This window comes from Somniosus microcephalus, chromosome 1, assembly GCF_052327205.1.
Source record: "Somniosus microcephalus isolate GS21.2 chromosome 1, FLI_Smic_1.0, whole genome shotgun sequence".
NCBI lineage: Eukaryota > Metazoa > Chordata > Chondrichthyes > Squaliformes > Somniosidae > Somniosus > Somniosus microcephalus.
In genome coordinates this window covers 207,501,822-207,527,047 of record NC_140987.1, presented here as the reverse complement: position 1 = coordinate 207,527,047, position 25,226 = coordinate 207,501,822, and the positions used below count along the sequence as shown (strand labels likewise).

Here is a 25,226-nt window from a genome sequence, read left to right as displayed (position 1 = left end):
GCAGGTTAAGTTAACATAGAAACGTAGAAGATAGGAGCAGGAGTAGGCCATTCGGCCCTTCGAGCCTGCTCCGCCATTCAATGAGATCATGGCTGATCATCCAAATTCAGTACCCTGTCCCTGCCTTCTCCCCATATCCCTTGATCCCTTTAGCCTTAAGAAATATATCCAACTCTTTTTTGAATATATTTAATGAACTGGCCTCCACCGCCCTCTGTGGCAGAGAATTCCACAGGTTCACCACTCTCTGGGTGAAGAAATTGCTCCTCATTTCAGTCCTAAATGGCTTACCCCTTATCCTTAGACTATGACCCCTGGTTCTGGACTCCCCAGCCATCATAAACATCCTTCCTGCATCTAGTCTGTCCAGGCCTGACAGAATTTTATAGGTTTCGATGAGATCCCCTCTCAATCTTCTAAACTCCAGTGAGTATAAGCCCAATCGACACAATCTCTCCTCGTACGTCATTCCTGCCATCCCAGGTGTCAGCCTGGTGAATCTTCGCTGCACTCCTTCCATGGCAAGAACGTCCTTCCTCAGGTAAGGTGACCAAAACTGCACACAATACTCAAGGTGCGGTCTCACCAAGGCCCTGTACAACTGTAGCAAGACATCCTTGTTCCTGTACTCGAACCCTCTTGCTATGAAGGCCAACATACCATTTGCCTTCTTAACCGCCTGCTGCACCTGCATGCTTACCTTCAGCGACTGGTGCACAAGAACACCCAGGTCTCTTTGCACTTCCCCTTCTCCCAATCTATTGCCATTCAAATAATAATCTGCCTTCCTATTTTTGCCACCAAAGTGGATAACCTCACATTTATCCACATTATAGTGCATTTGCCATGTTTCTGCCCAATCACCCAACCTGTCCAAATCGTACTGGAGTTTCACGACATCCTCCTCACAGCTTACCCTCCCACCCAGCTTTGTGTCGTCTGCAAATTTGGAGATATTACATCCAATTCCCTCGTCCAGATCATTAATATATATTGTAAACAGCTGGGGTCCTAGGACCGATCCTTGCGGTACCTCACTAGTCACTGCCTGCCACTCGGAAAATGACCCGTTTATTCCAACTCTTTGCTTTCTGTCCGCCAACCAGTTCTCTATCCAAGTCAATACCTTGCCCCCAATCCCATGTGCCTTAATTTTGCACGCTAATCTCTTATGTGGGACCTTATCGAAAGCCTTCTGAAAGTCCAAATACACCACATCCACTGGTTCTCCCTTATCTATTTTACCAGTTACATCCTCAAAAAATTCCAGTAGATTAGTCAAGCATGATTTACCTTTTGTAAATCCATGTTGACTTTGTCCGATCCTGTCACTGCTTTCCAAGTGCTCTGCTATTACATCTTTTATAATAGATTCTAGCATTTTCCCCACTACCGATGTCAGGCTTACCGGTCTATAATTCCCCGCTTTTTCTCTACCACCTTTTTTGAATAGTGGGGTAACATTAGCTACCCTCCAATCCATGGGTACTGTTCCAGAGTCTATCAAATGCTGGAAGATGATCAGCAATGCATCTACTATTTCTAGGGCCACTTCCTTAAGTACCTTGGGATGTAGATTATCAGGCCCTGGGGATTTATCGGCCTTCAGTCCCATCAATTTTCCTAACACCATTTCCCTACAAATACTGATTTCTTTCAGTTCCACCCTTTCATCAGACCCTATGTTCCCCGGCATCTCTGGGAGGTTATTTGTGTCCTCCTTTGTGAAGACAGAACCAAAGTATGTATTTAATTGGTCTGCCATTTCTTTTTTTCCCATTATAAATTCCCCTGATTCTGACTGCAAGGGACCTACGCTTGACTTCACCAATCTTTTTCTCTTCACATATCTATAAAAGCTTTTACAGTCAGTTTTTATGTTCCATGCTAGCTTACTCTCATATTCTATTTTCCCTTTCTTAATTAATCCCTTTGTCCTCCTTTGTTGAATCCTAAACTGCTCCCAATCCTCAGGATTATTGCTTTTTCTGGCCAATTTATATGTCGTCTCCTTGGATCTTATGCTATCCCTAATTTCCCTTGTTAGCCACGGTTGAGTCACCTTTTTTGTTTTATTTTTATGCCAAACTGGGATGAACAAATTCTGTAGCTCATCCATTCGGTCTTTGAGTGTTTGCCATTGCCTATCCACCGTCAACCCTTTGAGTGCCATTCCCCAATCAATCCTACCCAACTCGCTCCTCAGACCATCGTAGTTTCCTTTATTTAAATTGAGGACCCTAGTCTCTGAGTCAACTACTTCATTCTCCATCTTAATGAAGAATTCGATCATATTATGATCGCTCCGACCCAAGGGGCCTCGTACAACAAGATTGCTAATTAATCCTTTAGTTTTTACTACAGACTGAGAATTCACACCAGGTGCCCAATGTAATACATTCAATCGGTATATTACTTCAGCTTTAGAGAGTTTATGAAACACCACAGTGCTGTTGTAGATTTAGCAAAGTGAGGGCAGAGTAGCAGGATTTCAGCTTTGGGCTGAAAGGGACGATGGCTGAACTCAGAGACAGGTTAGATCCAGGAGGAGAGGCCTAAATGTACAAGCCCTGAGCACAGAGAGAGAGTGATGTCTCAACATGGGTGCAGAATTACCTCAACCAGACTCTACCATGAGTCAACGTGTGTCCAAACAGACAGACAGCATGGGACCATAGAAGGAGCAGAGGTCGGAGGGACACAGCAAGTGGGCGAAGAATGAAATACAGAGTCGGGGAGTTAAATAGTCAGGCAAGGTGCATGGTGATGGCCTGCGAGGGCACAAGGCTGAGGTTGCTATTTATCCAGACACTGGGCCATTAGCAGAGCCTCAGTACTTGGGAAAGCGTGACCACTGATTAAAAGGCACCCTTCCGGTTCTAATGCAGTTAAGGTGGGAAAGCAGCCAAGAAAGAGCATGTGTCATTATTGTAAACAGAGAAATCCGGTGAGTCCGACCCAGTGGGTTATATGGGGGTAATTTTAACCCCCAAAAATGGGTGGAAAGAATATGAAAAATTTCAAACCCAAGTCACCTTGAACCCGCCCATTTCCGGTTTTAATGGAGGTGGGTCAAGGGGCGGGCGACCAGGCCGCTCTCAGGAAACCTTTTAAGGAGGCTGTATGCCTCCATTTTAACAAGGCTTGTATTTGTTCACTGCTGTCATCCGGGCTTCCCTGGCCTCGGGAAACCCAGCAGGTAAAAGGAGGCGAATAGGGCTGAATCCATAAGGTAAGTGCCTTTACAGCACTGCTTGTGGACCAGGATCAGCAAGAGTGTTTCCTCCAGGCCAAGCAAGCTTATCCTGTAAACCACACCGCCCCACCCCACCCATTCCCCTGATCTCCCACGATCTCACCCACCCCCTCCCTTCCCCCCAGCGAGCTCTCCCCCCCTCCCCAACCAACAGTAAACCTACCTGTTTATCGGCCGCAACCTTTTCTGGAACTTTCCTCGCCCAACAGGCAGCCAATAAGGCTGGTCTTCAGGCGGGGAACCTGGGGGGGGGGGGGAAAAAAAATCACACACACCACGGAGTTAAGGGGAAACCCGTACTTCCAGGTTTCCCGACTATAACTCCTTCCCCCACTCCAAAACCCTGCTCCAATAAATATCATGGCCATGGTTTCCATAGACCAGTCTTACTAATTGGACGAATGGGTACGTAATGTTTCAGGGATTTTGATGATGTCGCCACAGTGGTATATGTTAAAATGCTACTATTTATCTAAATGTAGTTCTCGGGCTTGAATTCATAAGATGGCAGGGCTGGAGATGTAGATCATGATTCAAGTCAGGTGTCTGAAGCAACACATTGCAGACAGTGAACGATGGTTTAACATTCTCGTGTTCGTTTTCACTTATTGCTGCTGTGACAACTCAATTTATCTGAACTCAGCAGGGGTCATTGCCAAGTTAAATCACTGGATTCTGGTAAGTTTGACTGAACGCTTACACCAGATTCATGCTGATTAGCGCACTGCAAATGGAGAGGCAGTTCTGGTCTGCGGTGAAGGCCAAAATGCCGGGGTTCAGTTTTTTATAGCAATAGTTGTCCAGAAAGTATGATAATTATGGAAATACCTGCAAAACAGTCCACCTGTGTAAAACAGAGTGGTGAATTCATTATTTTCTTTATTATGGGAAGCAAAGTGGAATATGGATATTTTGATTACAAGTGATACTCTGTATATTCACATGGTGTGGTATCTGGCCTCACCTCACCAAGTGTTCACTCAGTCTGCTTCAGAAAGATTGAAGCACACAAGCAAAAGTCATGAATATCTGGTTCAGGTTACAAAAGGATGCTATTATTACACACCTTCCTCTTCCAGGTTATACTATCATGTAAGTATCACGGCAGTGAGTCAACTCCCATTAAAAAAAATGCTGAGACTGATTACAGGTACAACTGGAACCTGATAAATGGCAGACCTGAATTTGTAACAGGATTGTTTGCTTCTTCCCACTGACCATTCAAATTGCTAAATTGAGACATTATTTTATCACATATATATTGCACCCTGTCCCTTTAATGGACTGCCTTAGTTGGTTTTGGCACTATCAATCTTTCACACTGCTTCTTGTGGTGTATGTAACCTGTTCCACCTTAAGAGAACTTAAGCCTGTTCCACCTTAAGAGATGTACTACTTTCTCTGGCTGCTGTATACGTAATACCGGCGGTATATAAGTACTGTGTAGTGATATTGTATTTAGTATAGTCCTGACCTCCAACTAGTAAAGACCTGTTGAACTTTATTCTTGTAGTCTGTGTCAGTAATTAATCTTAAATACAACTGGAACACACAGACTTAACAGTGGCGACGAGTCCGATTCTTACCCTGCGGCAGTTTATATCCACGGCGGCTTCGTCCACAGAACGGGCGTCGAAGAGAGGCATCCACCCTCATCACCCTGCTGGAAGACACGTCGCGCGGCAGGCATCGAGAACCCGGAGTGCAGAAGACATCCTGAACTCGAAGCCTCCATCAGCGGCAGTCAGCTATCTTCTTTCTACCTCGGTGGTGGGTAAGCCGGTCAGCGACGCGAGCAGAAAGTCGGCCGAGTTGGCTGTACAGACGGGGGGAGGAAGACGGAGGAATAAGGGCGGTGAGATCGATCGCGACCGGAGATAAGGGCCGGGCCGCATTCGGGCCGAAAGGCGCAGCGCGGGGACATCGATCGCGGCTGGTGATAAGGGCCGGGCCGCTTTCGGGCCAAAAAGGCGCAGCGTCTGGGGCGACTGAAGGCGCGAGAGCCGCGGTGAAGGCGAACGCAGCCGGTGCTAATAACCGGGCTGCAAGAAGGGCTGTGAGGCGCGACATTGGGGAAGCGCGAATGCCCGAGGGAGCCGCGGTGAAGCGGAGACAGCGTCGGGGGAGTTACTAACCGCTGGGAAAGGGGAGCAGCAGCGGCACGCCAAACGCCATTGCAGCCAGTGGGTGAAGACCGCCAAGCGCGGGAAAACCGCCATTTTGTAGGCGTAGGACGAAGACAAGAGCGGGAAGCCGCCATCTTGGGATAAAATAAATTGCAGCGATGCCTAAACATGGGAACATTAATACCTTTGATAGCGACATTGAAGATTGGGCCATGTATGTAGAACGCATACAAAATTATTGTAAAGCAAATAAAATTCCAGATGCAGAGAAAGCACTAACTTTATTAAACTTAATGGGTGCGAAGACATATGGGTAATTGAAACACCTTTTATCACCAGATGAACCGGCGGATAAGACGTTCGAGGAGATTGTTACTGTCCTGAAAAATCATCTAAACCCCACGCCGCTGATGCTAGCGGAACGATTTAAATTTTACAGCAGAAGGCAGCTGAAGGATGAAAGCAATGCTGAATATTTAATGGAATTGCGTAAGCTAGCAAAGTACTGTCAGTTTGGAACGGGACTATCAGACGCGCTAAGAGATAAATTTGTGTGTGGATTATTAAAAGAAGATACACAAAAGCGACTGCTCGAGGAGAATGAGCTGACGCTTGAGAAAGCGGTCACTATGGCAGCAGCGCACAAAGCCACAGCGAGAGGCACGGCAGTAATGCAGCTACGGTCACCGGAACTCAGTACAAATAAATTGGGTTTGAGTACTGTAAAATGTTATCGTTGTGGAAAGACAACACACGATCAGAACCAGTGTTGGTTTAAAAACCAAGAATGCAGAACGTGTGGCAGGCTTGGCCACATAGCTAAAGTATGCCGGTCAGGAAAGAAGACCAGCAACAAAAAGTCACCGCAAGGAAAATACATAAAGGTGCACAAGGTGACAAAGACCAGTTCGAACGAACAGAAGTCAGATTCAGATGCTAGCAGTAATGAACTGGGTAGCTTAAGAGTACACAACGTTGGTAAGGATGCAGATCTCCAAACAATTTGGGTCACTCTTCAGATAGCAGGAGTCCAAGTAAAGATGGAATTGGACACTGGATCGGCATTGACGGTCATGAATAAGAAAGATTACAAAAGGTTATTCCAACATATTCCCCTACGGGATACGGAGATTATATTGAAAACATACACGGGGCAAAGAGTGTACCCCATCGGAAAGATAGAGGTAAAAGTGGTCCACAAGGGCGAAGAAAGCCAAGTAATGGACTTATATGTGCTACCTGAAGGAGATCCACCACTACTGGGATGGGAGTGGATTAGGAAAATGAATATGGACTGGCACTCCTTAAAAGCACTAACGGTAGATTCCGGGGAAACAGATGTCAAACCTAAACGATTGTCCAAAATATTGGATGATGCTAAAGAGGTGTTCAAGCAAGGACTGGGAACACTGAAAGGAATTACGGCAAACATCAAGATTGATGAACATGCACAACCAAAATTTTTCAAAGCCAGACCGGTACCCTATGCAATACGACCTACTGTAGAAGCGGAACTGGAAGCGCTAGAATGTTCAGGTGTACTGTCTAAGGTAGATTGGAGTGAGTGGGCTACGCCCATTGTTCCCATTATGAAACGTCCTTCGAGCAACAAGCCAGGAGAACCAGGGAAGGTTCGCATCTGTGGAGATTTCAAGATCACCGTTAATCCGGTGCTTCACACGGTGCAGTATCCGCTTCCGCGGATTGAGGATATTTTTGCTTCGTTGTCTGGCGGGAAACACTTCACCAAGATAGACCTGGCGCAGGCGTACTTGCAGATGGAGGTTGAAGAAGAGTCACACCAGTACCTCACGATCAACACGCATAGAGGTTTGTACCGGTATAATAGGCTGGTTTTTGGAGTGGCATCGGCTCCGGCAATTTGGCAGAGGGCCATGGAGCAGGTATTACAGGGAATTCCAGGCACACAATGTTACCTGGACGATATTCTGATCACAGGTGATGGTGATGAACAGCATCTCGCAAACTTGGAACTGGTGCTCAACAGACTGAAAGAGTATGGACTTAGAGTTAATCGGCAGAAATGTGAGTTCTTTCAGAAGCGGATCTCGTACTGTGGTCATGTCATTGACCGGGAGGGGCTTCATAAGTCTCCTGACAAGATAGAGGCAATTGTAAAGGCTCCCGCTCCGGATAATGTCTCTCAGTTGAGGTCGTTTCTGGGATTGATTAACTATTACCATAAGTTTCTACCGAATCTATCCATGGTACTGCACCCGCTGAACGCTCTTTTACAGAAGGGGGTACCATGGGAATGGAGCGAAAACTGTAAGAAGGCATTTCACAAAAGCAAAGAATTGATCACCTCAGAGGAAGTGTTGGCTCACTTCAACCCGACACTGCCTATTCGGTTGGCTTGTGATGCTTCTCCATATGGTATTGGGGCAGTACTCTCACACAAGTTGCCAAATGGCACGGAAAGGCCAGTCGCGTTTGCATCCAGATCATTGACCTCCGCTGAGCGCAACTATGCACAGATCGATAGGGAGGCTTTCAGCCTTGTATGAGGAGTGAAGAAGTTTAATCATTACCTGCAGGGCCAAAAATTCACACTTCTGACAGACCATCAGCCGTTGGTATCCATTTTTAACCCTAAGAAGGGTGTTTCGGTGATGACAGCACAGCGACTCCAGAGATGGTCCCTTTTCCTAGGGGCACATCAATATCAAATAGAATTCAAAGGTACAAAGCAGCATGGCAATGCTGATGGGCTGTCGCGCCTGCCACTACCTGAAGCAGAAGAGACGACGAAGGTTAACCCTGTTGAGTTATTTCATTCGACCATCATCGAGTGTTTACCAGTCACCAATGCAAGTATTGAAAGAGAAACCAGGAACGACCCGACACTGTCCCGAGTTTACGAGGTGACAGTGAAAGGATGGCCAACACATGGTGATCCTCTGTTACCGGCATTCTCGGCAAGGCGAGACCAGCTGTCCGTCTGCCATGGTACTTTGATGTACGGGACAAGAGTGATTATTCCTCCCAAGTTACGGGAAAGAGTTCTAAAGGAACTGCATGAAGGTCATCTGGGGGGAGTTAAGATGAAAAGTCTTACTAGGGCTTATGTATGGTGGCCGGGCATTGACCAACAGATAGAGGAGTTGACAAAAAGCTGCGCTGGGTGCCAAAAAGTGCAAAATGCACCTCCGATCACACCACTACACCCATGGGAATGGCCTTCAGCCCCATGGCAACGCGTACATATTGACTTTGCTGGTCCATTCATGGACTCCATATTCCTAATTGCGGTGGACGCACATTCCAAATGGCCAGAAGTGATCAAGATGAATACCACTACTTCAGAAAAGACAATTGCGGTGTTAAGAACAATATTCGCAAGGAACGGATTGCCAGAACAGATATGTTCGGACAACGGACCACAGTTCGTGTCGGAAGAATTCCAAAAATTCTTAAAGAAGAATGGGGTGAAACATTATACCTCTGCCCCATATCATCCGGCGACAAACGGGTTGGCCGAGAGATTTGTCCAAACATTCAAAAAGGCAACAAAGGCCATGAACGATGATCAGATTCCGTTACAACACAAGGTGGACAATTTCCTAATGGCATATCGAAACGCCGCTCATGCAGTGACTAACCAAAGTCCTGCCATGATGTTTTATAACAGGAGGTTGCGGTCCAGGTTGGACTTGTTAAAACCAAATGTGCGGAGGGAAGTGGAAAACAAACAGTTCCGGCATATTAATAACAAGTCCACTCGAAGATTCGACGTAGGACAACCAGTGTTGGCAAGGGGCTATGGAAACGAAAAATGGCAGTCCGGAACAATTCGGGCCAGACAAGGACCTCTGATGTACACAGTAGATATTGGTAACAATGTGATAAGGCGTCATGCGGATCAACTGGTAGAATCAAGAGCAAGGGTCGAACCCATGGTTGCGACAGAGACAACTGTGGAAGACGTTAATGAACCTGAAGCATCTACCTCGGCAGGGACTGTACCTGATGATGATGTCCAATACATAGGAAACCAACAAGAAGAGTCACCTCAGCAACAAGAATCAGAGACCACTGAAAGGCGTTATCCAAACCGTATCAGAAGGCCTCCTGAGAGACTGAACCTTTGAACTGTTTATACCTGAAGTTATATATGTATATATGTTATTATGTTATGTTAAATGGGGATATGACTGTTAAGCTAAAAAGGGAGGATTGTGGTGTATGTAACCTGTTCCACCTTAAGAGAACTTAAGCCTGTTCCACCTTAAGAGATGTACTACTTTCTCTGGCTGCTGTATACGTAATACCGGTGGTGACCACCGGTATATAAGTACTGTGTAGTGATATTGTATTTAGTATAGTCCTGACCTCCAACTAGTAAAGACCTGTTGAGCTTTATTCTTGTAGTCTGTGTCAGTAATTAATCTTAATACAACTGGAACACACAGACTTAACACTTCTAACTACAAACACCGGAAACCTGCACTTTTAAGCTGCCAGCTCTGGACAAAAAACTGTGTTCCCCTGCTGACCTGAATACCCTGCTGTCCCATTGCATCTTACCAGCAAGGAGAGAACTGAGATGCTAACTTCCTCCCCACAGTGATTTGCCAGTATGCCAATCAATAAACCCCTGGGGACAGGAGTTTAACGAGGTCATCTCCTGTTGTGTTCATGATAAATGGGAGACATTCTGGCTGATAAGTCTGGGATGAAATATTTGTCCCTCATTGTATTAGCAGTGAATTCCACAAACCATCCAGTCTGACTTCATTATAGGCCTTTAGACTGTGGCCTTTCTTTTTTTAAACCTGTGTTAATTCACTTTGTTTAAAATATAACCCTTGAACATAAGTCAATCCCACAATCCTTTGTGAAAAAAGTAACTCAAAATCCCAGAATGTGACAGCAAGTAACCATAGGCCAGCTAGTCTAACATCAGTTTTGGGCAAGCTCTTAGAATTCATAATTCAAGATTAAATTCGTGACCACTTAGAAATGCATCGGTTAATTAAGCACAGCCAGCATGGATTTGTTAAAAGCAAGTCATGTTTGACAAATTTAATACAGAGTTGTTTTGAGAAGTGAGCAATCAGATTTCTAAAGAGAATGCAGTAGATGATAGGGTAGAATTTCTACAGGGGTTCCCCATAACTTTGGCAGAAACCCTGGAGAAACAGTGCAAACAGCCATTTACACCATTTCCCTGGGGTTTCCATCAATCTTCCACCAAAGTTATGGTGGGAGATCGGGGGAACTCCATGGAAATTCTATCCTGTAATGTATGTGGATTTTCAGAAGGCATTTGATAAGATGTCTCACATGAAACTTGTTAGAAAGCTTCAGGCATCTGGTGTAAGAGGAAATGTAGCAGCATGGATAGAAAGTTGGTTGATAGACGAGAAAAAGGTAGTTAGGGTAAGTTGATGTTGCTCAGATTGGAGAAGAGTTTGAAATGGTGTACCTCAGCAGTGTTGCTGGGCTTACTTTTGTTCTCGGTGTATATATAGATGATCTGGACATGGGCGTAAAGAGCACAGTCTCAAAATTTGGTGACAACAGAAAAGTAGAAGGTTTGACATACAGCGAGTAGCATTGTAAAAGAATTCAGGAAGACAGTTACAGGTTAATGGAGTGGGCAGAAAGAGGACAGATGCAATTTAATGTGGACAACTGCGAGATAATTCATTTTGGGAGAAAAACAAAGAATGGCAGTATATATGCAAAGGAAAGATGTTGAAGCAAATAGATTAACAGGAAGAGGCAGCTGTTGAAATACTTACTTTGAAGACATGAGTACAGCTAGATAAAAAGATTTTAAAAAGGCCAATAATATTTTGTGTTTCATAAGTAGGAACATGGAGTACAAGAGTAAAAAGATAATGATAAATTTACACAAAGCACTGGTTAAAAGATAAAGAACGAGCTTGCATTTATATGGCATCTTTCACATCCCAAAGTGCTTCACATCAATTACTTTAGAAGTGCAGTCACCACAGGTTTGTAGGCAAACACAGCGGTCAATTTGTGCAGGGTGAGGTCCCACAAACAGTAATGAGATAAATGACCAGTACAGTTCTCTAGGTTGATTGAGGGAAAAATAGTGGCATTAGGAGAATTCCCTTGCTCTTACTCAACTAGTTCCACAGGATCTTTGATGGCCAACTAAACAGGCAGACAGAGCCTCAGTCACATCTGAAGGACAGCACCTCCAACAATGTAGCATTCCCTCACTGCAGACTTAAGTGTCAGCATAGATTATGGCCCGAATTTTAATCTGGAGGCAGGTTGGGAGTGGGGGTCTAGGAAGCAGTCGGGAAACTCTGGAGAACGGGTTTCCTGCAGGCCCTACCGAGTTTAACGGTTGGAGGATCAGGGGAGCGAGAGGAAGCATCGTTGGCGGGGTGGGGGGGGGGATGCGGTGGAGTGGTAGTGGGAAGTATTACGGCCAGAGAATCGGGGAGGAGGTAAGCATTGGGGCCGGAGGATCGTGCGGCGTCAGGGGGAGTTTGGGAAGGGAGTCGGAGGCCTCGTGGGGGGGTGGATTGGAGGCTTCGTGGGGGTGGAAGGGGTCAGAAGCCTCATGGGGAATCGGAAATCAGATGCCTCGGGGTGGGGGGTGTGGGGGGGGAGGGTGTCGTGACCGCGGAGGCTGGGTGAGGCAGGGACACTGGATCCAGGAGGTAAGTGTAAAGGGGGGGGTCCCGACCGTGGGGGCTGGGTGAGGCAGGGACACTGGATCCAGGAGGTAAGTGTAAAGGCACTTACCGCCTGGATCCAGCAGTCCTCACTTTACTTTAGCTGGCGGGTTTTCCGAGGCCTGCAAAACCCAACCAGCCACAGTTAAATTTGACATGGTGGATCACCACGATGCATGCAGCCTCAGTATTATATTTAAATGGGCGACCCGCCTCCTGGGAGCGGGTTGGCTGCCTGCCCCCAATCCCGCCAGTGGTAAAACTGGAAGTGGGTGGGTTGGAGGCGGGTTGGGGCCGGGATTCAGTTCTTTAACACTTTAACCTGCCATCCAACCCCTACCCACCTGTTTTTGGGGTTAAAAGCCCCCCCCCCATGTGTTCAAGTCCTTGGAATCACAACCATCTGACATTGAGGTAGGAGTGCTACCACTGAATATTAGTTCGAGTACTGTGTCCAGTTTTGGGTGTCTTAATATTAAAAAATACATTAATCATGGAGAGCGTACAGCATAGATTCACCAGGGTGATGCTGGGGATTGGAAACTATAGTTATGATGAAGAAAGTCTTCACATTCTAGGATAGCTCCACAGATGCAGAGGAAGGTAAAGCATTTAGTAATTTGTGGGCTAGCATCAGAAAAAAATGTCCTTGTAAGCTACTGGACTGCTGTAAAAAAATAAACCCACGGATTCAATAATGTGCCCTAGGGATGGACCTATTGCTCCTACCTGCTCTGGCCTAAATTTGACTACATGCAGTTCACTCTTAATGCCTTTAAGGCAACTAGGGATGGACAATGTTGCCCACTTGTCAATGTTGCCCACATCCCAAGAACAACATTTTTTTAAAAAGCACTATATAAATGTAAGTTGTTGTTACATGTGCTTGATACTGTAACGACACTTTAATAATGGAAAAATGAATCTAGATTTCAACACAAATTTTGCCTACTTTTTCGATTAAACAATTAACACAACTAAGTCAGTATCTTTGAATCAGAATTTAGGTCAATAAGACACACCTTAGCGTATTCTTATCCCAGTTCAGATTTAATTGCCTTCTGAAATTCCTCTGGCTTGTGATTCCTCTCTCCTATGAATCATCACTCTTTCAGTCTCTGTATCTCCCCTCACTTCACATTATTCCTATGCTCAAGTACAACATATATTTTACAGTACTATTGTGCATATTTAATGTCCATGCACATCGAGTTTTTAAATACATTTTCTGTTACAAAAAGAACTGCGATAGTGGGAGAGGGAGAAGAAAACCGTCGAGATAGAGGGCAGAAGAAAGGAACATGCACAATAATATTTTAGTGCCTTATTGCTTTGAACTATCCAGCCATTTAACCAGAAAGGTTCTATAGAAAATAGAGGCATCAACTTGAAACACTGAACCTGGATTACTGCCCCTGAGCTCATTGTTACTGGAACAGAATCTCATGCCAGAGTCAGCATACCATAATGCATCACCAGGGTGTCTTCTACAATCATTCTGTGCCAGCTGTCAGCGACACATTTTTCTTCATAACCTAACCATCATATAATCAATCTCTGAAGTTGCCCTCTCACCAAGCAGCCAACTTAGAACTGGACAGCTTGAGACCTCTGTTCTGTATCATTCATTTTTGCTAAGTTAATTTTCTTCACAATTACTAAATATGACGAGTGACAAAAATATATCCAGAAACAGATACAAGATCAGAATGTATATGCATCCATCTTTTAAGCAACAAATTGGGACTGAAACTGAATATGCTGACATTTATTAAGCTAACAGAATATCACCGCATCTTCAATATAATACAAACTATGTTGCCCTTATTTTGGACATAATTCAGAAGCCATTATCTATAAGAATGTCATTTTGAGCTGTCCCATCCTCCCATCATTGGCATTTCAACTGCCTCGGGGCTACAAAGGGATGGGTTAACTCAGACATCTTCACAGACACCTATTCTAGTTTGATCAATATACAGTGCCCAAGATGCACTTGTGTAGGAATGGTCTGGTTAGTCTCCACAATCAAGGGAATCAACTGGCAAAGTACCTTGGAAGCTGCATATTTTTCACTGTTGAGTAAAGGACTCATTATTGCACTGTTATACAGCCTTTCTTCATCCAGTCTGGCAAGGCTTTACATTTGGTATTTGTGAGACAACACCTGGGGAGGGGGATGGAATTGGTAGCAAGGGATTTTGTGGCAGGAGCTCAAAACAGTGGCTTCAGTCTTCCGAATGTTTCTGAGTCAGGAGGTTGTGGGTTCAAGACCCGCTCCAGAGACTTGCGTACAAAAATCTAGACTGACACTTCAGGGCAATACTGAGTGAATGCTGCATTGGTGGATGTGCCATCTTTCCGATGAGACATTAAACCGAGGCCCGGCCTGCACTTTCAGGTAGATGTAAAAGAACCCATGGCACTATTTTGAAGAAGAGCAGGGGAAGTTATCCCCGGTGTCCTGGCCAATATTTATCCCTCAATCAACATAACAAAAACAGATTATCTGGTCATTATCACATTACTGTTTGTAGGAGTTTGTTGTGTGCAAATTGGCTGCTGCGTTTCCCACATTACAACAGTAACTGCACTTCAAAAGTACTTCATTGGCTGTAAAGCGCTTTGGGATGTCCTGTGGTCATGAAAGGCGCTATATAAATGCACGTCTTTCTTTTCATGTTTAACTGGAGGAAATTGCAGCTCATCTAATGCTTAATATCAGACAAGCAGTCAGACAGCAAAAGGGCAGTGAAGGGGTCAAGAGAGGTGATGGAGAAGGTGAGCTGGATGTCGTTAGTGCAGAGGTGGAAGCTGAGCCCATGTCTGTCACCCAAGGGGCAGCATGTAAATGAGGAAGAAGAGTCCAAGAACAAATTATTGGGGGACTCCGGAGGTAACAGGGCAGAGGTGGGAAAAGAAGCCATTGCTGGAGATGCTTTGGCTGAAAATGAATAGGCAAATGTGGAACCAAATGAGGGCAATCCCACTGAGCTGAACAACAGAGGAAATGAGCTGGCGGAGGATGGTGTGGTTGACCATGTCAAAAGCTGTAAAGATGTGTAGCTTGGTGGGCAAGGAGTGGGGGTGGAGGGAGGGGAAACAGCATGGGTAGGTGATTGGATGATCTCAATCTTAGTGATAAAGAAGTCCATGAGCTTCTTGTACATGTTGTTGGAGGCGAGAATGGAGGGACAGATGAGAGGAGTTCAAGGAGACGGTTGGCATTGGAGAATAGAAGCTAGGGATTATCTTCGCTCTCCAGGATGATCCTGGGAGTAGGGTGCAGTTTTGGAATAGGAGAGTGTGGCGCGGTAACCTATTTGTTGTAACTAAATAGTTATGGGCCCTGATCTCAGTGGAGCGGAGAGAGGTCTGTCATGTTCAGGCAGTTTTCAGCTAGGCTTGGCTATTTCCCTTCTTCCACTGGTCTTTTCACAGCTTCCTCTCTCTGTGGTCACTTGTGAGCCATCCTGAAATCCATTGACCCGGCATGCTACTTTTACTATATGTAGAGGAGGGAGAAGGAGATGAGGGAGAGGGAGAATATTAAAATTATCCCATCTCCTACCTCTTCCCCTTTGAACTAGCTGCTCAATCCTTGTATGTCCCCTCTTGTCTCTTCCTCAACCTCCCTCCTATTTCTCCCCAGCTTCTCACCTCCCCCTATTTCATTTCCTCCACTGCTTTTTCTGCCCTGCACTCACTTCCCTTGATCTGGACGATTAGGTTAAAGTACAATAGAATAAATTAAACAAAATTAAAATATAGAAAATAAATTATTCCCAGGAGGGATTTATGCACAATTTTAAAAGGCCATACTATTCTTCTAAAATTACATTAAAATATACAAGTACTAAGCAACTTTGAGGACCTAAAACATGATCTGTGTTTTGTGTCACTGTATTCTTTAAAGCGTGATTAAGATAGTTCTTACCATAAAACTAAGCCTGAAGGATATTTATTTAACTGTTGTATTTCATACAGACAGCTTCTAAGTTTACCTGGTTAGACATATCAATGAATCAAACTGCTACACAATATTGGATAATTATAGCTTTCCTTCAGAATGCAACATTTGGAGGATATAAAGAAACCCATTCAGTAAAATTGCAAAGCATAAAACACTATTGATAATTTGTGTACAATCTTTAATGAACTGGCTTGTAATTCTGCGTGCATTGTCCAGCAGCCATTTTAGTGATCAACTCACGGTGGTGATTAATATTGTTCAGCCATATGTTAGGACAACATAAAGGCAGACAATAAATTATATCAATTTATAGGTTCAAATAATTGGCTTTTAATTTTATGGTCTTTTAAAAAATACATCAATACCACATTAAAGAAATTACTATTTTAGGGCCGATATTTTACATTTTACCATAGACAGCAACCATGAAAATAAAAAGTTGCAATTATGTTTTAGTCTGTCCCTCTTTGTACACCCATCTGTTACCTGAATCCATGGCCATCTGTCATTCTCTGCAGCAGTCCAAGCATTTACAAGGCCTTTTTTATTCAGTCTGGCGTAGTATGGGTACCACTTCTGCAGGCCAAACAGAGCACGGTGCGTAGAGGATGCAGAAATCTGCTGATTGGATATGATCCCTCCCTCCATCCCTAGTGGTCCTGAACATTCTGTGGGCAAAAATGAGTAAAACCAGTTGTTAGTAATGGGTAAAAATTAGTTCAAAAGGGAGACAAAGCAACAATGCCATAATGTAAAGTTAAATTGAATTTAAAAAAAGATTCTGCGTATATAAATACAGTTGAATTTTTAATTGAAAACCAGTTCATTTTTGTTCAGCAGCATTCTTGCAAGAATTTGCAATGTGTGTGTTTACGCCTTAGCCATGCGTTGCTATTTATCATAAATTAATACACTGTTTTCTGGCCATGCTCCATGATCAAAACTTATCAATCTATTACAACTGTCCCGATGGATCATTCCGAATAGACATTAAGGAAAATGTTGTAACTGCAACGCTTTCAGACAAGCGATAACGTATTTGAACTGGCACAAGCCCAGCTGTTCACTGCATGAACATATTCATGAAAGAAGGATCCAGAAGACAACAGCAAAACTAAAATATATGAAATCAATGGATCTCCTGCGGCATTCCTGATAGGATATGGTTATATGTTGTTGCTAAGATAGATCTGTACTTAACCTGTCCTGTATCTGTGTGGTAGTAGTTTAAACAGACAAATTCACAGGCATGTCAATTCCTGAGCTCAATGAGAGGTTAATTGCACCCTCTTGTAACTGCGAGACTCTGAGACTTTGGGAGAGGCCAGATTCTCAAGGTTATACAAGCCAACAGTAAATGATAGCTTCTCTCTGTCTTTAATATACTTTAGAGCTTATGAAATGTGACGCACACAACAAATAAATTACAGAAATGAGTAGACAACTGGCACAAGTGAGAAATAGGCACTTGAGAAGGGTGATTAAAAACAAATGGCCGCGATTTTGCTGACCTCGGCGGGGCCATGGCAGGCGACATCAGTGGTGGGTCGCGGCCCCACTGCTGGCTCCATCCCACTGTCTGAAATGAATTCCCTTTGATTGGGCTTGTTAAGCCCGCCCAGCGCATTTCCTGGCCCAATTAGAGGAAGCAGGTCTGGTGATGTCATTTCATGATGCGCCATCGGCCAGTTTCCTTAAAGGGCCCACGGCCAACTTTACTTTGACATTTGTGCTGTCAGTGTTCTACAGCATTGAGGTGCTGCAAACACTGACAATGACTGCACAAAGGCACAAGGCTGCACCCAGGCTCTCCCATTACTCCCTTCATATGCTTATGGGAGGAAGGAGAGATCAAGGCAGGGGGGAAGAGATCGGACATGGGTGCTGGAGGGGGAGACATTGGTGATTGAGGCATGGGGAGGCCGTAGGCTTCCATGCGGGGCCGGGGGGTGTATTCCTGCTCCTCCTGGCCGGCAATGAGTGCTGAAAAAGGCCTTTGTTTCATTGCCAGGTTTCCCGATCCCTGTGAAACCCGCACAGCAGCAGTGAATTTTAAATTAGGCTCCCAATTGCACGGTGGGAGCCCAACTGAAATATATTAATGAAGTGTCCCGATTCTCCACACTCGGACTCCACGATATTCGCCAGTGTAAAAAAGGTGGTGGGTGTGTGTGCGCCATGTTGGAGATGGGTTTCACGCATTTCAGTCTCAAACCCCACCCAACTCTCTCCCTCCCATCGTGCGGGGGTGGAGGGGGGGGTTAATATCGAGGCCCAAGTTTCTGTTAATGCTATGACTGGATTGAAAGCAAACATGATATTTAAAAAGTAACAAATGTAATCCAGGGAACTATAAGCCCATTAAAGATTAAGATTAATAGCAGGTAAATTATGGAATATATTATAAGAGATAGATCAGGGCTATAAATTATCACATTGGCAAATTAGCTGAATTAGAATTAATGACTTTGAGCGTCAAGGGATCATAACTTGTGCAGAGAATCACCAGTTTGCACTGATGAATGTTTACTGCTCCTTATGAATTAGAATTGCAGAGCTAGAGTTGCTTTTCACTGTTAGTGGGTAATAATGCCATTAGTCATTTTCATGGTAAAAGAATTTGGATACTGAACCATTTTATTATATGTTTAAAAAATGTTTTAAATTTATTTGTTCTTTGCATATTACAAATGGGCTTCATATAATAGTATACGTTAGTTTTGTATTTGCTTTTGTGCTCCCATTCTTAAGTTAACACATTTAGAACTTATTTCAGTTGCAAAACATTTTACAGACTTAAAGGCTGGGATTTTCCCATTTCCTACCCGCACCGTGCTGGGGGACCTGGTAGACAGCGGGAGTTCCGGGTCTCCCCGCAGCCTGTGGACTTGGATGAAGGGGGTTTTAGTTTATGTAGTGGGTGGGTTTCCCGCCCAGAAGTCCGCCTGATTGACAGGCTGGATTCCAGTCGGGCGGGGAACGCTGGCTGGACATCCCAGCAACAGGTAGGTGCTGGGTCCAGGTGAGATGGGGGGGGGAGGTTTCCAAGCTCGGGAGGAGTCCAAGCACGGGCAGGGGGGGGGGGCAAGACCAAGGGGTGCGATCCCCGATCTGGGGGGGGGGGGTCTGATCCCCGACTCCAGGGGGAGTCCAATCCCTGTCCCGTGTGGGGGTGAGATCGATCCTGCGGTGGGGGGGGGCGGTGGTCGGTCCTGGACCCCGGAGTGGGGGAGGGGGGCGGGGTGGGGTCTGATTCCCGACCCTGGCGTGTGCGGGCTGCTGGTGGGGGAGCCTGCAGTTAAACCTGCAAAGCAGGTTAAAGTAGAGGCTTCAGGGCTTATTATCATATTTAAATGGCCAACCTGCCACCTGGCAACGGGTTGGCTGGCTGCCCTCCATCCCGCCTGGGTAAAAGGTGAAAGTGGGCAGGTTGGGATCGGGTTTTAGATTTTTCCAAATTTCACTCCCCCCCCACCCTGCCTCCAACCCACCCGATATTTCCTGTGAAAATTCCCCCAAAGTATTTATTACAAAAGTCTGTAATTTTTTTTCACAGAGCAGAACGTCTGTTAAAATTAACTGCAATTTGAACAATTACATACAAATCTTCTGTACATTAAAAACAGGGTGTGATCCCAACATTTTAATGGTATTGCACCCGTAAGTGATGCTGTCAATTAAAGTTATTAACTTAAGTAAACAAAGCAAAATACTGAGGATGCTGGCAATCTAAAATAAAAAGAGAAAATGCTGGAAAACACTCACCAGGTCAGACAGCATCTGTGGGGAGAGAAACAGAGTTAACATTTCAGGTTGAAAAGATCATCGACCTGAAACAATGGCCCAGAAATTCGGGTCTCCACGGGTGAGTACGAACGGGGTACTCACCCGTAGGCCCAATGGAAGTGCCGGTTTCCTGCATGCACTATGCATGTGTGGGAAACCGGCACTTCCGTTCCTCTGAAATAAGGGGTTCAGAGGTCGAACGCGTGCGCAGGAGGGGCTGCGCGTGCGCATCGAACTTTGGTATTTTTTACAGGTTTTCCCGGGAGGGTAAGTCTCCATAAGTTAGAAATGAAAAAAGCCGGCGTAAGGCCTGCTTTTTACAAGGTAAGTGGTAAATTAATTAAAATTGAAACATTTTTTCCACAGGTTTATTATTTTTAAATACTTTAAAGCAAGGTAAGTTTATTTTTAGCCCCGTTAGAAAATAAAATTATTTTTTCAAAAATTTAAATTATTGTTTAAAATAGTTATTTCATGTAATTTATAGTTTATTTAAAAAATGTGTTTTTTAAAAATTTATTTGAAGATTTAGTGCTGTTTTGGGGCCGTAGTATTTATAAGTCTTGACAGCACTTCCTGTCAGACTTATGAATGGAGCATTCCCTGCTACCATTGGCTCCCCATGGCCCACGTGATCCCAGGGGACGCATCGAACTAACTGCGACCCTGGGATAAGCAAGCACTGCGCGCCGGCAGCTGGACCAGGCCCCGGATCAGAATTCCACGAGGGCCCACAGCTCAACGGCCGGCGCGCTAGGTAAGTGCAGGTCAGGGGCTTGCACCCGCGGGAAGCCCCCGACCCAAATTTCTGGGCCGTTATCTCTGTTTCTCTCCCCGCAGATGCTGTCTGACCTGGTGAGTGTTTTCCAGCATTTTCTCTTTCTTATTATTAACTTAAGTGGTACCTAATGTTACATGACCAGTCAACCTAACGCAAGACTTTTCTGTGAAATCTCGGTGCCATTCGCAACACTGACGCTGGTGCTGCAACAATTCTATCCTTCAAGAATGGAGGACATGTTGGTTTAGGTGAATAAAGGTACGTTCACTGGGTCTACTTGAGAAATAAATAAAATTGCAAGCACACAAAAAAAATAACAGGACCACATTATACACGTTGTGAAGATGGTTTAGGTTTCCCTCCAAAGGACACTTGTGATGTGAAGGATTGTAAAGCAGCAGACTGTGATGGCCACTGCGTGTTATCAAGAGATCGGGTGGCAGGATATCAGAAACATAAAGGCACAAAGTGTGTAGGTGGTCCTAGGGCCCATTATAAACTACTGAATCTCAAAAGCCAGAGAGAAAAGTAACTTTGTATTGTCACACCTGAGCTATGAGCATAGAGGAAACTGGAATCTTAAACCGTAGTGTTTTGAGGTGGAACAGCTATCGTGAACCTCTGTTGTTCCCTAAAAAGAGCAGTACCTTGGGTGTTTGGAACCAACTAACCTACCATCACTGAGCATTACTTAGGTGATTGGGATTTACCCCCCCCTCACTAACCATCAGTTTGGTGACTGAAGCCCACGCATATCACCTGAGCACATCTACCATGCCCTCCTCCACAGAGCATCACTTAGCTGATTGGAGCCAACCACCTCCCCATCCTCCTCAATTCTTCCTCCTCCTCTCCCTCTTTCCCATCTCTATTCCTTCAGCTACATGCCCCTCCCCTCCTTTTTCCTCCCCACATCTCTCCCTGTTCACCATCTGCCTCATTATCCCTTCCCCACCCTCCCTCCTATTGCCCTCTTTCCCTTTCATTCAACTCCCCCTCCCACCACCCTACTCTCCACGCTTTTTGCCGACCCACATCTCTTCCCCGCCCTCTACCTGCCTCCTCGAAGGGCCAAATGGCCTATTCCTGCTCCTATTTCTTATGCTCTTATTAAAGGATCCCCCATCCTCCTAACCCTGCTTGATTTGAATACGACACAGTCTTGATTCCCACAAAAGATCAACTATTACTGTATTAAAGTTATGTAGTTCACACAGAGAGAAACATTGAATTGTTCTTGCAATATTTATAGACGCTTTTTAATTTTAATCATTCAAAAAGCAAATCATTACTTACTGTACTGGCAGTTTCTGCCCATGAATTCTCCTGGACACTCACAGGAATAGTTTGCAATGAGGTCAGTGCAAATGCCACCATTTCTACAGGGCACAAATTCACATTCATTTATATCTGTGAGGACAAAGAACAGAAATCATTCAACTGTGGACAATTTATGCTTACAATAAACATAACTTAATTCGTGCATAAATCTTTATTAATTGTTGCAATATACCTGATGTGATGTATCTGTCATAAGTGACCTGTGCAGTATTTCATTCAAAGCTGAACCGATTACAAGTCTATTGTGACTCAAACTCTGAGTCACCTCAATTTCAATAATTCAGTGTTCAATAAAAATACAGCACCATCAGATGTGCACACTGATTTAATTGATCAGTTAATCGGATTCCTTTACTATACCATTCACCCTGTGACTCCCTATTAGTATAATTATTTTCAAAACATAATTCTCCACAAAGTCCCCCAGGCTTTGTCGCAATAATCCCACCTGCCTCTCTTTTGTCAGCTGAAACTTTACACAGATAATTTGCTTTGATCGAGTGTCCCAAATCTGCTGGGACCACACTGCTTTTGTTCTCGTGATTTGGGCAGTATGAAGTAACCATGTTTCACTACACTGACAGTGATTATCATTAAAAGCCTCGAGGCATTTTCAAGCAATCCTTGTGAAATTATGTAGGACAGAAACAGTTTATGTCCTAGAGAATTTTTTTTATACATACTTTGTTTTACAATGCTAAATAATTTTAATATACAAGACACTCTTTGTTTCTTGTAATTTGTGATTCTCTGATCAAAATAACTACTCACAAAAATAATTTGGGAGGTTTGTTTAGATAGGTACTTACACTTAGCTAAATTATTTAGCATATTACACCAATTCTGGTAAAGCAGCATCATTACCTGCAAAATTAACTGGCAACAGTGATGTTGTGTATATGTGTGGAGATGACACATCACTGATTTAAAAACTGAAACCGACAATACTTTTTCTTCAAACGTAAGCTTGTAGCAGAAATACTTTAAAAATAGGACAAAGGCAGAAATCTCCAAGGAGAATATAAATTTAGATCAACAACAGAAAATGCTGGAAACACTCAGCAGGTCAGGCAGCATCATGGAGAGAGAAACAGAGTTAACGTTTCAGGTCGATGGCCGTTCGTCAGATCCTTTGATCCTTTGTAAATTTAAATCCTTTGGGCAAATACAATAGATAACATGCTGCTATACTGTGCTCCAAACACCTACTGCACCACGAGGTGCTTCTCCACGCAGAAGACAGCAGATAATCAAAGTTAGTGAATAGAAACAAGGTTTGGTAGGGAAAATAAATGGTTAAGAATGTTTTATATGTTAGATAAGTGTTGGGGAAAATGGCTCAAAATTTACTTATGGTTGGGTCGTTAATACTTGTTTAATAAATTAACAGTGATTAGCACTTGCCACAGCAGAGAGGTTTCAATACATTTTGAGACCAGTACAATTACACTGAAAACCGACAGAATCTTGCCCAGGTACAATGCAACTGATTTCTGTGTTTGGCATTCATCGGGCAGGCAATGGGCTGATCAATTGCACCGGCCAACCGATGAAGCTCGCCAGAGCACTGCAACATTTTCACGGTTGGGCCTAATGAGAATAATATCGCCGAGCTGCTTGTGCTGAATGAGCACTGATGGTCAGCGCACCGATTTGGGAGGGGGGAGGCGAACAGAATAAGAAATCTGAGCTGAGCCAGAAGTGGGACCTTGAAGGGGGAGAAGGGGCAAGTGTAGGGGGTCCCATGCTCCTCCTGGCCCCACAAAAATTATTCGCAAAGCTTGTTAGGAACATTTTGCTGAGCAGTCTGCAGCGGTCCCTTTAAGGACTGCTGGTTCAGCTGCTAAACATTGAGTTCCAAAATTGAATCGGGGTCCTAAATAGAACGTAGGACCTCTATTTTAATAAGGCTCCTGCCTGCTTTGGGCAAGACTACTGGCTGCCTGTTTCAAGGCCCATTCAAATATTGACCCGGGTTTTGCTGTCAGCGACGAAGTGATGGCGCTCGCTGCTACCCACAAAGATGTAGCGATCTCGGTGGTGTTGATTTCACCTCTCCCGATGTTAATTTGAATCTGACGCTAAGTCTAGGAGATCTCCAGTGTTCAGCAACAGTGGTGTCATCAAGCTGACTAAGCAGCCAATCACATTGAAGAATTCTCACAGACAGCAAATCAGGAAGTAAAATGCACTGATTTTCCTTCACTTTTTAATCATTTCATAGAGAGCAAAATAAAGATTGGGACATACACGTGGAATTAAGGTGGAAGATGAAATATCATAAAGAAACTTTAAAAAAATTATAAAAAACATGGAATTTTTATCACAATGACAATATCTGACATTCCACAAATTTAAAATTAATTTTTCAGGGCCAGAACAGTTGTTCAGCAGTAGAATCATAGAATAGAATAGAATCATAGAAGCATAGAATAGTTACAGCACGGAAGAAGGCCATTCGGCCCGTCGAGCCCATGCTGACTCTCAGCTAGTCCTACTCCCCTGTCCTTTCCCCATAGCCCTGTAATTTTTTTTCCTTTAGATAGTTATCCAACTCCCTTTTGAAAGATAAGATTGAGTCTGCCCTTTCAGGCAGTGCATTCCAGATGTTAACCACTCGCTGTGTAACATTTATTTTTCTTATGTCGTCTTTGGTTCTTTTGACAATCACCTTAAATCTGTGTCCTCTGGTTCTCGACCCTTCTGCCAATGTGAACAGTTTCTCACTATCTAGTTTGTCCAGAACCCTCATGATTTTGAATACCTCTATCAAATCTCCTCTCAATCTTCTCTGCTCCAAGGAGAACAACCCCAGCTTCTCCAGTCTATCAACGTAACTGAAGTCCCTCATTCCTGGAATCATTCTCATAAATCTTTTCTGCACCTTCTCTAAGGCCTTCACATCCTTCCTAAAATGTGGTGCCCAGAATTGGACACAGTACTCCAGTTGGGGCTCAACCAGTGTTTTATACAGGTTCATCATAATTTAAAAAAAATGTTTTATTTGTTTTTATGGGATGTGGGCGTCGCTGGCAAGGCCAGCATTTATTGCCCATCCCTAATTGCCTTTGAGAAGGTGGTGGCGAGCCGTCTTCTTGAACCGCTGCAGTCCGTGTGGTGAAGGTACTCCCACAGTGCTGTTCGGGAGGGAGTTCCAGGATTTTGACCCAGCGACGATGAAAGATCGGTGATATACTTCCAAGTCAGGATGGTGTGTGACTTGGAGGGGAACTTGGAGGTGGTGGTGTTCCCATGTATCTGCTGCCTTGTCCTTCTAGGT

The 25,226-nt window shown here is 44.3% G+C and overlaps 1 protein-coding gene across 4 annotated transcripts in view; it reads right to left on the bottom strand.

The window, feature by feature from the left end:
- LOC147124559 (EGF-like repeat and discoidin I-like domain-containing protein 3) overlaps positions 1 to 25,226 on the bottom strand; it is a 367,544-nt gene that overhangs the window by 124,451 nt on the left and 217,867 nt on the right. For all 4 annotated transcript variants that reach the window (XM_085989340.1, XM_085989347.1, XM_085989352.1 and 1 more), the window contains 2 exons: positions 21,902 to 22,015; positions 16,525 to 16,706 (listed from right to left, as the gene is read on the bottom strand). In XM_085989340.1, coding sequence (XP_085845466.1) covers positions 16,525 to 16,706; positions 21,902 to 22,015 — 296 coding nt within the window. The remainder of the gene's footprint in view (positions 1 to 16,524; positions 16,707 to 21,901; positions 22,016 to 25,226) is intronic.